At 43.4% G+C, this 15,923-nt stretch overlaps 1 protein-coding gene across 1 annotated transcript in view; it reads right to left on the minus strand.

The window, feature by feature from the left end:
• Nucleotides 1–9,411: 9,411 nt before the first annotated feature.
• Nucleotides 9,412–15,923, minus strand: part of gask1a (golgi associated kinase 1A) — a 32,450-nt gene continuing 25,938 nt past the window's right edge. Inside the window, exons 4-6 of the mRNA XM_080005918.1 lie at nucleotides 13,531–13,653; nucleotides 12,067–12,170; nucleotides 9,412–9,858 (exon numbers count right to left, since the gene is read on the minus strand). Of these exons, the coding sequence (XP_079862044.1) occupies nucleotides 9,654–9,858; nucleotides 12,067–12,170; nucleotides 13,531–13,653 (432 nt within the window). The 3' untranslated portion in view covers nucleotides 9,412–9,653. The remainder of the gene's footprint in view (nucleotides 9,859–12,066; nucleotides 12,171–13,530; nucleotides 13,654–15,923) is intronic.

The following is a 15,923-nucleotide window of genomic DNA, read 5'->3' on the forward strand; positions in this document are numbered from 1 at the left end:
TGGGAGACAAGGTGTTAGTATTGCTCCCTACATCCAGCTCTAAATGACTAGCAAAGTGGCAAGGATGTTGGGGAGGTTGACTATGAGGTCGAGCGGTCAGAAAGGGACGGGCAACTCAGATGTATCGCCTTAAACTCCTAAACAAGTGGAAGGGGCGATCGTCCGTGTCTCTGGCCAACATGGTGATTGAGGGGGATGAGTTGGGGCCTGGAGGTTCCAAAAATTGGCATTCCACCCATGTCCTGTCCAGTCACCATCTCTCACCAGACCAGAGCGTAAACGGGGTGCTATTACAGCAGCAGTTCTCTGATGTCTTCTCCCCTCTGCCAGGCCACATGTTCCTCATACACCATCAGGGTGAAGGGTAAAGGTACGCTCCCGGCCGTATCGCCTGCCCAAGTATAAGCAAGTCATGCAGGCAGAATTAAAGGCCATGCTGCACATGGGGGTGAGGAGTCTACAAGCGACTGGTGTAGTCCCATAGTGCTGGTGGGTAAGCCCGATGGGTCTGGTTCTGTGTAGACTACCGAAAAGTGAATGAGGAGGCAATATTCGACAGGTACCCGATGCCCCTGGTCGACGAGCTACTTAGGCACAGCTCAATTGTATGACATCTGGATTTAACCAAGGGCTACTGGCAGATTCCCTTGTCTCCAGAGTCCAAGGAAAAATTGGCTTTCTCCACTCCACAGCAGCATATGCTGCCGCCTACTTGGATAATGTACTTATTCATAGTGACAGTATCTGGGGTACCACTCGGAGGTGGAGGAGTGGTCTGACCCCAGATAGAACCTCCGTGTTCATGAACAGTCTGAGCCCCAATATAAAGAAAGAGGTAAAGCAGTTCTTGGGGCTGGCCTACAGTAGTTTGTAGCCAACATTTCGGGGCTGACCAGCCCTTTGTCTGATTTAACCCGAAAAGGTGCATCAGAGCCAGTCCAGTGGATGAAGAGATGCCAGCAGGCGTTTAAAGCCAGTGCTGTGTACACCTTTTCTCTCCCTTTCTGTCTGCAAACTGCAGACAGAGGATTGAGGGCAGTGTTGTCCCAGCAGAGGTGGCTCCCTGGCTAAGCCACAGGCTTCAGGTGACAGCGCTGTCTTCTTCCCACCGCGGCGCAGCTGTACCGGGTCTGCCTAATCAGCGCCATTAGCACTGACTGGTCAGACCCAGCTGGAAAGTCTTCTTATGGGTTGTTTTGTCTAGTAGTGGGGATCGCGTAGTGCCAGACGTTGGAGGCATGCGGACCGCAACCGAGCCGAAGCCCTAACCCTCATGCTTGGTCATTTTATGTTCCCCTTTTGCCACATTCTTACAAGGATGCGTGACGCAGAGGTAGTGGTGAAAAAGCGCCGGCACGGCAGGTTTTTTATCAGTTTCAGTTAGAAATGCTCAAGTGCGGAACATTCAATCAAGACAGAGAACTTTAAAGACAGGCGACTGGGGTTTCTCTGGAGCACTCCCACACGTTCCTTGCCGTGGCTCCCTGCACTGCAAGACAAACACCCACCAACACTCCATATCCCCACTGGCTGCGAACACCCCCCCCCCCCCGCTTCCTGCATCTACTCCAAACCCAGGCCAATCTGTGCCTAATAACAGGCCGAGCTGCCCGCAGCACCAGCACCCCTGCCCGAACATCTGAGGAGCCATCTGTGGGCCCGTCTCCGTGCCAGGCTGGGAAAAGGGTGGGAAGAGAAAAGGGTTGGTTCAGGAAAGCGACACGGCATCTGGCGGCACCTCCTCTGGGCTGCCGGGACGGTCCACCAGTGGTCCTTGGGTCTGACAGAGCGGCAGGGGCCTCTGGCTGGCTCACCAGGTGGTCCTCGGCAAGGGTGACGGCCGCCTCCAGGGTCTCAGGCTGATGGCAGGGGACCCAGCTGGCCATCTGGGCCAGGATGCCCTCCAGGACCGAAGGGCCGGCTGATGCGGGTGTAGTCCAGGGTCCGGAAACGCTTTGTCCCTCCGGTGTCACCCCCTTCCGGTCCAGGATTGCCTTCCTCACCACCGTATAATCAAGGCGGGCAGCGGCCAGCAGGCTGTGGGCCGCCTGCTATGCCTCTCTCATAATCAGGGGGTGCAGTCGTAGGGCAGTTTCTTCACTGGACCATCCACCCACCACCATTGACCATTCAAACATGGTTAGGAAGGCCTCGGCATCTTCCTCGCCTGTCATCTGCTGCCGTGCGGCTGGCTCGTGGGCGGTCCTGTAGCGGCTCCTGTAGCGGCTCCTGTAGCGGCTCCTGTAGCGGCTCCTGTAGCGGCTCTGGCAGTGCTTTGTGGTCCTTCCTCCTGCGTCCGTGCTATTGCCTGGAGTGTCTGAGTCTGTTGTTGTAGGAGCATCGACTGTGCCTCCTGCATCTGGGCCAGCTGGCCAACCAGGCTCTCCAGCGGCGACCCCTCCATATCGTGACTTCGGCCTTGTCAAGATCCTGCCGACAACGCCACTGTCGTGGGTTCGCTACCCAGGTTCTTACAATAATTAATATCAGTTTCAATCAGAAACACTCAAGTGCAGAACATTCAATCAAGACAGAGAACTTTAAAGACGGGCTCCGACTGGGATTTCTCCGGAGCGCTCCCGCACATTCCCTGCCGTGGCTCCCCTCACTGTAAGACAAACTACTACTAATCTACCACACTGACTCCCCTTGCCTCTCGGCCTGCTCGACCATCCCCCTTAAGTCTGCCACACCGATGTAGACTTTTCCATATTGGACCGAATCAAGAAGAAGGATGCGGGTGATCATGTGACTTTAGTCAGTGACTATCTTAAAGAAAAATGGCCAGATTACATACAGATTTAAACTGACAGCTCCAAGAATCTGAACAATTACAGATACAACATGGAAAGCCGATATCAAATCATGTGTCAATCTTCACTACAGAGCTTCGGGCAATCTTGTGGGCACTTGGGTGGGTGGAGGAAGTTAGACCAGGAAATATAATTATATGGTCAGATTCTACTGCACCACTTACTGCACTGAATGGTGGGAAAAGTGGGGCCAGATCAGATCAAATAGTAGATATTTTCCTTGTGTTAAATCGAGTATCTAAGTTGGGGAACACTGTTGGGTTTTTCTGGGAAAAAGAAGCTGATGGAAGCTCATGTGTGCAGAGCTGTCAGAAATTAGAGTAACAGATCATTCATGAAATCAATATTCACTGCAGAACATTGTGAGACAACAAAAACTGGAATAAATTGTCTTCATCGCACTGGACTCTACATAGGGATTGAACTCATTCAATGGAGATCTACAAATGACTTGTGGAGGGCAACAATACACTGTTGCCGCGCCAGCCTGCTGCAAATTCATCAGAAGAAGAAGAGAAGCCCTTTTGTCCAACAGTCAGGGACCTCCCCCACCAACCAAGGTAACTCAAAGACAAAGAAACAAACGTTTAATATAACAGAAAATGACCTGTGTAACCCTACAGTGTTAAAATGTGTGTACTTCATATAAAACAATGTAAGGTTAAAGGCAAATAAACAGATTCCTAATCAAACAAACTGTGATGTTGCTGTCTGTCGTCCCCCGTCCGTCCTTTTGTCCGTCTTTCCCATTCTTCCTCTGGAGCCTGGGGAGAGAGCTATGAGGCCAGGAGTTATCATCATAAAAAAGGCATGAGCTGGTGTTGCATTGCCGCCACATACACACACTAACACGCACAGCACAGTTTACATGGCAACACTCAGGGTGGAGAAGGCCCCTTGGAGGAAATTTTTTTTTTGAGCAAGGGGCGCCACAACACCACAAGCTGTATTTCCATAATTTCCCCCCAAATTTTTAGTTTAAGCAATATGGATGTTTTGTAGAAAATTTCAATAAATCCAAAGCAGCCCAGCCCACCACTCCAAGATACGTTAGATAATAGGATGGCTAAAAGCAGAGAACTTATTTCCCCCAGACGCATTGATAAAGTTATAATTAATAGTATTCAGATATACGTCAATTCAGGGACTATTTTTCACTTCTTTCAACAAGGAAGTTGCTTCTAGCCAATTGACTATTTTGGATATAAAGTTATTTTACGGAAACACCGTGAATTTTACCATCTAAATTTTTTTCAAATTAAATTACATCTCTATATTCGAGGATTCAAATACAATTTTCTACCCTGCAACTTCTAACCAGTGGTCAAGTGTCTCTCTCTACCCAACAGCATATCAATCTATCAAACAACCAAAAAGAAAACAAACAAATACAGAGGAGATTTTTCGCTGTATCCCATCTCAACGGGACACAACTCCCATGAGGAAAAAAAAAACAAGCAATCGAGAAACCTCATTATTCGTCCCAGGCCGAAAACTCACAGCCAGCTGCCTTGGTCCCTTACTATGACAACCGGCGATGGGACATAGGCATAAAAAAAACATGGTAAAAACCATAAAATAAAATGAAACTCCTGGCTGTCGTCTCGTATCCATTTTGGAGACGGGGAAAAAGAGAATGTCCCTGGATTCTGTCGGACAAATGGGTTCCAAACTGGCAACCCCCGCCGCAAGGAGGGTAATACTTTCCACTGTGAGGGAGAATGATGGAGCAAAACAAAATGGAAAAAGGAAAACTTTTTGTACTCCAGCGCACATTATTTTCTTCTTCTTCTTCTGGTGTCAGATGTTTGTGTGTGTTTCTCTCTGATTTATTTAAGACTTTAAATGCCGTGAAGGCAACCGCCGTTTATGGCGTTGTTCTCCAAATAAGAAAATGAAATTTTGTCTTAGAGGGCGTGACTAGGACACAGAATTAACGTCGCTATTGATTTGAAACAAGCTCAATCTGTGGTCTGGGCTGCCATCCAGTCTAATTTACCAGTTTAAACTCAGCACAGCAGCAAGGTTTGACTTGCCACAGCGCCGACCGCAATGCTCTTTCTATTATGGCGGCCAGTAGACGGGGAGGGTACAAAAGATGTTATTACAGGAAGGGGGTGGGATGGGTGCTAGCAATAAAACTTGGAGAAATACAACTGCCACAGGGCCTGCCGCCGGCTACGAGTCCGCACCTTAGAGCAGAGTTTAAGTAATGCATGTCATTGAGTGAGCAAGCCGGAACAAATTGTCCATGTCTGGAGTCTTTGCGAGAAGTCCTTCGTTCTTTCCACCAAACTGGAGGCCAAATGAGAACGAGGGGAAGATCTTCCCGGACAGGAGATGAGTCAGGGTGCACTGCTGCAGGGCCTGTGGGGGGAGTTGGAGGGTCGGTTGCAGCGGGGGGCGCAGAAAGGGCAAGGTAGGAGGTTGGAACAGCGTGTTACAGAGGAAAAGAGCTGGAGAACACCAGGGGCTCCAGGCGCTGTTCCGTGTCCGTTCCACTCTTGCAGTGCTCTGCGTGGTCCCCGAGCCCGAGAGCGGGCCGAGCTTTCTGGAAGCATCTTGAACCTTTTCTGTCCTCCACACCACCACAGCCTGCCAGATGCAGACCTGATGCGAGGCTCAAACAACCAACTCGCAAACAATTCGCTCGTAACTAACAAATCCTTTCGATGACTCTGGAGTCGGGAGTGACTCCTCCTAAGGTGTGAGAACCAAACCTGATTAATGAGTTGAACCTTTCATCATTAGTGAAGAGAATACCTAGCGGAAATTCCTATTTAAGTAGGAGTATGGTAACTGCGGAGACCCTTTACTGAGTAGAAGTAGAAGTTGACTTGAGTAAAAGAATGGTGGTCGTTATCGCAAAAAAACTCCCCACCAAAAAATTCGAAAATTCAACGTAAAATTCTAACCAAAAAAAATCTGTTCTGAATAACGGGAACCAACATTTTAATATATATTTAAACATTAAGCCCTGAGGTTGAAAAAATAACGGCCAACCCATCCTTGAACTTTTTATGTCAGGTGGAAAAATGTCTTTGAGCTGTTATCAAAGATCCTTAGATGCGTTCGAACTGGTTCAGCTCAAACGTCTCACTGTAGGTTGGTCAGTATCTAAGAGATTATATTTCTAAGAAGTAATTGTCACGGTCTCATCACAAACAGGCTATCAAATTGAGCTCTGCGGCGGCGGGCCCTTTGGTATCAAATAATCCCATCGCTGTAGATCTGGTTCAATAGAGCTCAGGAGAAAAAAAAAAAAAAGGTGTTAACAATGCCAAGACCTTGTTTTGTTCTGAGATTACTAAGCTTCACAAAACAAACAAACCAATGTTTTTGTGTACTTCGGATATTTTCTGAGATAAGTTTATGGCATTTTGGGGCATATACTAATTAAGTAATATTTTATGTATATAAATTATATTTATACATTCATTATGTATTTATAAATGTATTAATTCATTATTTAAATATATATACACAAATTTAAATTAATATAATTTATAATAAAATAATAATAGATCATTATTAAATTATATTTATACATTAACAATGTAATTATCAATGTATACATTCTTTAGAAATATATATTTTCTCATATATATCTTATTTAATTACATTTATTCAAGTTTGAATAAATATTTTAGAGAAACAATATACACCGATTATTCACAACATTAAAACCATATGCCTAATATGGTGTAGGTTCCCCTCGTTCCGCCAAAACAGATCTGACCTCAGTAATGTTTATGTAGGTGCTACGTGTCAAAGTAACATCCACATGAATGCCAGGATCCAAAGTTTCCCAGCAGGACACTGCCCAGAGCATCACACTGCCTCCGTTGGCTTGCCTTCTTCTCATAGTGCATCCTGGTGCCATCTCTTCCCAAGGTAAACAATCACACGAACCTTGCCATCCACATGATGTAAAAGTAAACGTGATTCATCAGACCAGGCCCCCTTCCTCCATTGCTCCATGGTCCAGTTCTGACACTCATGCGCACATTGTAGGCGCTTACGGCAGCGGACAGGAGTCAGCATCGGCACTCTGACCAGTCCGCGGCTACGCAGCCGCATACGCAGCAAGCTGCAATGTACTGTGTGTTCTGACACCTTTCTAACAAAGCAAGCATTTTTCAGCCATTTGTGCTTTAGTAGCTCTTCTGTGGCATTGGACCAGACGAGCGAGTTCAGTGTTGACGGTTCACTGGGCGTCCTTCCTTGGACCACTTTTGGTGGGTACTAACCACTTCATGCCTGGAACACCCCACAAGACCTGCTGTTTTGGAGATGCTCTGACCCAGTCGTCCAGACATTACAATTTGGCCCTTGTCAAAGTCACTCAGATCCTTACATTTTCCCATTTTTTCTGCTTCCAACACATCAAAAACTGACTGTTCACTTGCTACTTAACATATCCCACACCTTGACGGTGCCATTGTAACAAGATGATCAATGTTATATACGTCACCTGTCAGTGGCTTTAATGTTGTGGCTGATAGGAGTAGACACTATAGGTTATAGTTACTAGGTTTGCTGAGTATCATGCAAGTGAGGTCTTTACGCAGATGAGCTAAGTTATATTATAGCACTGATGTCACTCCGCCATGAAGGGTCACTATTATAGGCGAGTTAATGATCAGTCTTTTGATCTTTTGTCGTCTCTTTCCCCCTACGATCATATACAGTCTCCAGCACATAAGTAGTTTGTCTCCCAAATTGAATGGTGGCCACTTTTGCTGAGTGTTAAACCAGAAGAGGTTATAACAAGGTTGTTTCTGTTTATATCAATGTAAAGAACGCTGCGATACTTTATAGAAGTGTCAGCATTATGTCTGTCTGTCACGATAAAGTCATGGGCTGAATAGTAATCATAATTGCATTTTTCCCCACGATGAAAATCAGTTTTTCTGGGGTTTAAGCGATTATCATATTTCAACATTATGTTATCGGTGTGTCAATCGAAAATGCCCCCAAAAAAGGCCCTGCTTTTATGTAGTGTGTATAAGAAAATGACAAAGCCTAGTCCATTTTTCTTTGCATAACCCTTTAACACAGTTATAAGACTCAGAGGGCTTTACGAGCCCCATTTAAAGAGCGCTTTGGCAGAATCCTCCCCAAATCCATAGACAGCAGAGGGGAATAAAACTCTGCTAAGTGGGATTTCTAACCCACGACCCCTCCAGGGATGGCTAGAGGTGCGATAGACGCTGAGTGGGAAGATATACTGCAGCAATAAGATGAAATAGTAGAGAGACAAACTGGTAGCACCATTATCCATAGTATGTCAATGCGAAGTGGTAGGAAAGTCACAAATAGTGATATCTATAACCACATAGTTTCTTAACCTATATGTTGAACCAATGCACAACAAAGATGGCAGCATTTAAAACAGACACAGGGAGAAGTAGCGCAGATAAAATCATCCTGAAAGCAGTATCTGCAACGTGATGCTCATTAAACAGCTGGGACACTGAAACGTCAATTATGGATGTAATCATGTATTTTCCATGATTGGTTTCTAATCCATTTCTCATTAGAGCCATTTTTCAGTGACGAAAAGGGTTGATTAAATTGTTTTCTTAATAAAATGCTGTTAATCCTGGCATCGGACGAGTGTTTTTCTTCAGAACACAAAATAAATTGACGTGATGTGCGTCTGCACGTCTTAAAAAGATCACAATTTTCCAGTTAATCGTCTTTTCCGACACACTGTTTTCACACTCTTCCACCAGTGACACTCATCCAAGGAATTCATCCAACCTTTTTTTGTCCCCCTTATTTCCTTTATCCTTTTGTGTCAAAAAAAAATCGAATTTCAACAATGCCATGTTTAACGCCAAAGTGACAGGGGTTGCATTTTCGGGGATATCTATAGTCTGTCCGTTCCCCCTTCCCCCCTTCATCAGTGGGCTTCTGGGATGGGTCCAGGAGCTATTTACCCACAGACATTTTTTAATCCTCTCCATGACAAAAACGATGGAAAGAGCTTATCTCGTGAAAACAGACATTCAAATCAATAGGCCAATCTAGCTCTTTTGAAAACTGAGAGAGAGAGCGAGAGAGAGAGAGCGAGAGAGAGAGAGAGAGAGAGAGAGAGAGAGAGAGAGAGAGAGGCAAAATAGCTGAAGGGAAGCTGTCTGATTTGTCGAGTGGGGAGCCGACACCCATCAAATAAATTTGCGACACACACAAAAAAATAAAGACGAACGCTGTTTTTGGCTAGTACCTCCACTATCCCCAGACCATGGAGCGGTGTGGTTATTTTCCAAATTTGCGCCATTGCCCCACCATGTAATACCTCAAATGAAGAGCAATCATATTTTGATCCCTCAAAGGACCACATAAACCATCTAATTAAATACAGTGATTATCCAGTCGGTGATGGTGGCGACGGTTCCTTATTTCTCTGCCACTTACTATGCATTCCCTACGGATCTGAAAAACATGTTTTTCCTACGCCAGGCTGGTCATCTCCCTGTATACCGTAGTCCAATTCAGGCCCTGCAGATCCAGACAGCGACCTAGCCATGATTTCATTCCGGGCAGTAAGGCAACTAAGTTGAACAACAACTCCATACTGAGATGATTAATATCACGTACAGATCTCTTTCATTCATCTTTAGACGGACACAGCCTTTATGATATACAGACCTGTGAGGGTATCTACGGGGGACCTCTTGGTGGTTGGTCCTCATTTCAAAAAAGGCAATATCAAATTCCCACTTCCCAGTTCCATTTTTCTTTTACTAACAGAGCTCTTTCCATGACAGCATTTATTCCAAATTTCAATCAAATTATCAAGTTGAAATGTGCGACTTCGGCTCCAGTGCCGGATCACAGATCCCTGTTCAGTCGGAGCTTCTTGTCCCGGATGTGGCGCAGCAGGACCTTGCCCCTCTGCTCCACCGTACGGATCAGAGGTCCAAGGCCGGCAACGCCGCCTCGGCCATCCCAGAATTCCCTGTCGGTGTACAGGGAATGGAGCAGGAGGCTCTCCAGGCAACCCGACTGCAGCACTGACACCGCTTTCTCCGGGAACCTGCCGGCGAAATATGGAGATTAAATCAAACTGTCAGCCAGTATAACTTAACAAAAAAGTATTACTTTTGTTCATTTATCATTATGTCAGTATTATGATATTGTTGCTTAACAATTCTCTTCCTGAGATCCGAAGTTGTAACCAAGAGAGGTCTGAATGCATAAATTACCACCTTAAATTGCTAAAAGGAAACAGGGAAAAGTGTGGAACCCTATTCCTAACCAAAACACTCTTTTTTAAGTTTATCCAAGGTTGTCGATAGATTTACTAACGGCTATACTGTAGAGTTTCAATATGATTAATACAATTTTAAGGTTCCATTCCAGGTTGCATTTCAGGTTCCAATCAGAATCAGAGTCAGTTTTTCCGGCAGGTACATTAACATATACAAGGAATTTCTTCTGGTAAGGGTTTGGTGCATTTCACTACAGAACCATAAGCATAAAAAACAACAACAAAACTGTCTAAAAAATGGAGAATAAAAATAATAATAAAATGATCGATCATATAAAAAATAAAGTAGAAATAAAATTGTCAGACATATACAAATAGCCCAAAAATACAAAACAGAAACAGTCAGAAATTGAAGGTATACAAATATACAAAATGTGATACTATGCACAGGATAAATGATTGTTGCATTAGGGGGGTAAGATGGTTTGGTAAGGCATAAATAAAATCGTAAAGTGAATGTGTAGCAAAATGGTGAAAAGACACCCAAGACTCAGAAGAGTTTAAAAAAAAATTATATTCTGTTATTACAGATTGGGAATATTTAATTCTTGCATTCATTCACCACGTAAATCCAATTGGATCCACACTGGATCTGTGTTTATCTTTGTTTTCCACATTGTGGCGGCCAAAGGGGCGTGGTGAAGCACCGGCTGCGGTACGACAGCACGGTTCTCTTTCGCGCTGTCGCCAAGCTGCCTCCAATCGGCCCAAATGGGCCGATTGGGGAGATTTCTTATGTTTGTCTGTCTTGCAGAAGGGGTGCGCTCACGGGCTTGTCAGCAGCCCAGCAGTGGAACGCCATTCCTCCTGCGCCTGAGATCATAATGATGATTATTATTATTATTATTATCATCATCAGCATCATCATTAGCATTGTAATATTCATCATTATTAATTGTGATTGATACTTGTGGCCAGCGTACCATGTTGTTCAAGGTGACAATAAAAACTCTTGCCATGTTTGGCGCACCATGGCCAGAAAGACTCCGTCCCCCTCCCTAAACCCTTACTTGTGGGCAGAGTCTCCCACAGACAGATAATGACATATGATGATACACTGGGTCCAAACAGCACACCACACACCAACAGATTCCATTTACCAAAGGTTACTAGAGTCCTGACTCTCAAAACCGGAAATCTTGTGCCATCAAACGTGACTTAAGAGAAAACAAACATGGCAGAGGAAAGGCTACAAAGGAAAAAATTTAAAAAATACAATGGAAATACACTGGACTCTAAATGTTGCAGATTTGTCCTTTGCAGTGTTCTCATTTTCCGCCATGGCTGCTGCTGTGTTTACTGTATGACTTCTTCGGTTTCAGTTAGCTTGGCTGCCATTTGGCTTTCGGTCTTTCCCGCATGACAATCTGAGCAGATTGGGGGAAGCAAAAAACACTCGTACACCACAGGTAAATCTGGCACGATAATCTGTAGAACCATCAAAAAATCGGGGCTTTGCTGACGATTGTCAGAAGAGAGGAAGATGGGCCAAAATCGGCTTTATTATCTTGTAGTGTGTACCCCGCTTTTGCGCAACTTGCCAACATTGGGCTCACTAGTAAGCATAGTGCTACTTCATGTTAACTTGTGGAGACAGGTGTGTACATATGTGTTATTTCATATCTCCGTTTAATTTGCATATTGACCTTCTTTTTGCTGCTCTAAGGCCTGCATTTCCCTACGGCATCAATAAAGAGTTATCTTATCTTATTGGAACCAACAAGACAAAACAGCTACAAATGCTCCAAATTTTAAACTCATACCTTTAAAAATGTACAAATAATTCGAGCTAGGCTAGTCGATCCCCTCTGCAGCCCGTCGCTATCTCTGTACTGGGACTCACAGGGATGACACCAGTATTGACCTTCTCATGTATTTGATCCTACATTTCAATCCCAAACTACTGATTCAACTTGAAATATTTGCAAACATATTGCATGACCAGTCCTGCATTCAATAGGTGTCGGTACTCACTCTTCTATTCCCTCTACAAGGCGGAAGTTGAGGTTGTCCGCAGGCTGGTGTGGTCTCCCAGCATTGTCTATAAATACCATTCTGGAAGTGTCTACCTTCCTAACCTACAGGACAACAACAAAAAGAGTAAGTATAGCAGGTTTAAAATGCAAAACAGATAGAACACATAAACTGTAAGTATATTTTACATAGAAAGTTGAGGCCAATTGAAACCCTTATTTTTCCTAAATGAAACCACATCATTGCCATTTCTGGAGAGAAATGTGCTAGAATCAGGGGTGCCCAATACGTCGATCGTGATCGACCGGTAGATCGCGAAGGTAGTGCGGGTAGATCGCACGCCATTCAAAAAAAAATAATAAAAAAATAAAAAACCTGCAAGGAAAAGACAAAACCATGGTCAACATGATCAGTTCAGTTCAGTAGTGCAACCTCTGTCCTCAAGGCTGCAGCGCCATGATTGGGGAACTTTCAAAACCTTGCATCAAAGCTGGAGACCCAAGGGAAGGCAGGGAAGGCAGGGAGGGAGGGGAGGGGAGGGGAGGGGTGCGAGGAGCGCCCCGACAGTGCGTGCTACACAGAGCAGATTAAAAACTGTCTGTCAGACTTTGACAAACCAAGGTGCTTTACTCAAGCCAATTGCTACATTTATGTGCTTCCCATTAAGGGAAGATATTGAGGTTGATTCACCCCAACACTGTTTCACCTGAACTCATCTGTGGTGGAGGATGAGATATTGACACTTCAGGCTGATATTCAGCTCAAGTCCAGGGCTCATGGAGAGTTTTGGAACCTACTCAAGGAGGCAAATGACCCAAACATGAGGAAATGTGCTACCTCCTTGACTGTATTATTCGGCTCTACTTATTTATGCGAGTCAGCCTTTTCCCACATGAAGATTATTGAGCCTAAATAGCGTTCCACCATGACAGATGATCATTTGGAAGCCTGCTTGAGCCTGGCTATCAGCAGCTACTGTCCGGACTATGCAACCCTGGCCAGTGAAGTAATGAAGGTAGATCATTTTGACCTGGTCATTTTAAAAGTAGCTCGCAAGCCGAAAAAGAGTGGGCACCCCTGTGCTAGAGCTTCACGATTTCACAGTTCTCAATAAATCACATATAAAGCTTCAAATACCATGGACTTTAATCCATTTAATCAATTAAATGGAGAAACCTCTATACAAACCCTTATTTTCAAAAATCCTAAAATGCCAAATTATAATTATAATATATTTTTTATGAATATGATAATATAATTGAATGAATCTATGCATAAAAAGTAAAAATATATAATATAACAAAATAAATATTTAAATAAAATAATATAAAAATATACTATATTATTTTATTAACTGTATTTATATTATCTTATATTTGATTTTAAAATATATACTATATCGAATGTACATTTGCTCCATTGAACATGACGTATGCATTTTGAAAATGTATTTTTATTTTTTACCAAGATGTGAACCAACACAAGCTCCTTGGTGTTCTGACACTTGGCGTGCAGTAGGTTCTCCACACAGGTTTCCTTCGTGCCGGGGCGAAACCCGCAGCAGCACCGGTCCAGGCGGTCGTTGACCTGGAGGACCAAGAAACAAAGATGATCTGAGGAAAACGTAAGGGGATATCCCCCCGTGTAATGGGAGTGTATTTCTCCACGGAAGGAGAACTGATACACTGACATGTTATGTTTTTCATTAAAAGAACATACCGTTCAGAGTGTAAATACAGACTGATGTCACAAGATCCCATAGGCATATAATTGAAGTTTCTGCCATCTTCATATGTGTTGAAAAATATAATATCATAATAATAATAATATCAGAATGTGCAGAATACACCAATTATTGTAAAAGGTCTAACCATATATTTTACGATAAATATATTGCAAATATATTTAAATAAACAAATACAAATATTGAGTTATATTCTTAAAATATATCTAAATAACAGAAAAACAAGTGATGTAATATTGTAATATATGAAATATTTTTCAATATTCTTGTATTGCCAAATGTTTATGGACTCCTTCAATTTATTCATATGAATTTTTCAGTAAATGACAATCACTTTCAATATATTATAAGATATGTTTGTTCTGGCAGGGTTCAATAGCATTTTTTCAACGATCATATTTTCATCATGGCAAAACATTGTGTAGTGTATAGAAAACTGTTGGACAACTTGTACCCTTCAACTTTTCTCCAATTAGACTTTTCCCTCCTGATGGTAAAAATTAGAAATAACCACTTAGAAATAGACAAAGTTGGGCTTAAATGAGGTCACAGCAATCCCTGCCAGTTAGCCTGGTGAGCTCATTTCATAGCCTACCATGGGTTTAAGTTAGAACAAAAGAGAGAAATTTGCCTCTCTTAACTCCAACTCACACTCTAAGCCTATGAGAATCAAACTGTGTGCTGATGAGGTGTGAGTTTCTCTTCTGAGTTCTCACGTGTTCAAGTGAGACACTTTATCTTGATGCCTTGCCTTACTTTGGTTCTGCTTGTATCGAGTGGTGTAGTGCGGGGTATACGGCGTATACCTACTTATTTTTCAGTCAGCATTGCGTATACCCACTTCTAAATCCCCTCTGATGCGCATCATTCAGTAGTATCCTGCAATAGCCAAATCATGAGACAGTCCGAGCACACGTTCTCTTAAGAACACCCACCCACATAGATGATCTTCACATAAACAGTGGATAATTATGTAGTTGTCTTACCCTATAGTTTGTAGGCCAGTATTGATTGATTGCTCTTTTGTGGCTATTGTTAATTCCATAATGATCCTTACTCCCTGAAGTCAAGGAGCAGAAGTTAAACGACAGTTTTCAAAAGCTACTAGCTATTTTTGGGTGAACTAACTATACAAGAGCAGTCTTACATGTCACTGTTTATAACACAGGGCATCCCTTGCTGGATGGGCTGCTTAAATCTTTTTTTTTATTTTTTTTTTTAGTCAAAATTTACCCTCTTCTCCAGGCACCACTACTCCACTGCTTGAGAGTATACCCAACTACATAATTAGCCACCTATAAATAGAGTATACGCTGCCTTTCCATAGTACACACATTACGCCTGTTGAAAGCAGTTTATGGTTGTATCAGGCTGTTCTCGCAAATCTCTGCCACATAATTGCACGTTTTTAGAAAAACAGGTTTCTGCAGTGTGCTTTCGCTTCAAAGCAGTTTCCCGGTATATATCAGTCTGATTCATGAGTTTCCTTTAGAGATTCTCCATTGAAGCACCTACGGGGAAAAGGTCTCTGCCCATCCATATCGGAGTTCTGAAGTGTGATGTGAAGGATGAGGTGTGGTATGACATGTCCTTGCGACAACGTCGGGCGCCGCTCCTCGCGGTTTCCTCACCTCTACGATATTTCTACAGCACGCTGCCACATTTCACTTTCCCACATTAACATCCAGACAGTGAGACCCCCTGAATCTTCGCAGTTCAGAGGGTCTTTCAGAGGCAGAAAAAATATGGACATTTGTGGTTGTCCGGGAGACGAGATGTGAGATTGGTGAGTGTTCATAGTCTTGTCAATAAATCAGCAGTATGTTTTATCGTTTTAGCGCTGAATCCATTTTTTTGTGTATTGGGTCACGGTGCAGTTGTGTTGTGATGAACTCTTAACTTTGGTGAACACCATTCTCAACACATTTGGTGAACACCACTGGAGTAGCAGCCCATCTATTCTGGCCTTCTAATTATTATGGCCTTCAAATAGTTAGTGATGCACAGAACTGGACTTAAAAACAGAGCACGGAGGCCTAAAAAGAGATGTGATTGAGCCAGGTCAGTGTCGGTATAGAAAATGAACTTCTGAATAGGCTGCTGTCCCTGCTTT

This window comes from Zeus faber, assembly GCF_960531495.2.
Source record: "Zeus faber genome assembly, chromosome: 8".
Taxonomy (NCBI): Eukaryota; Metazoa; Chordata; class Actinopteri; order Zeiformes; family Zeidae; genus Zeus; species Zeus faber.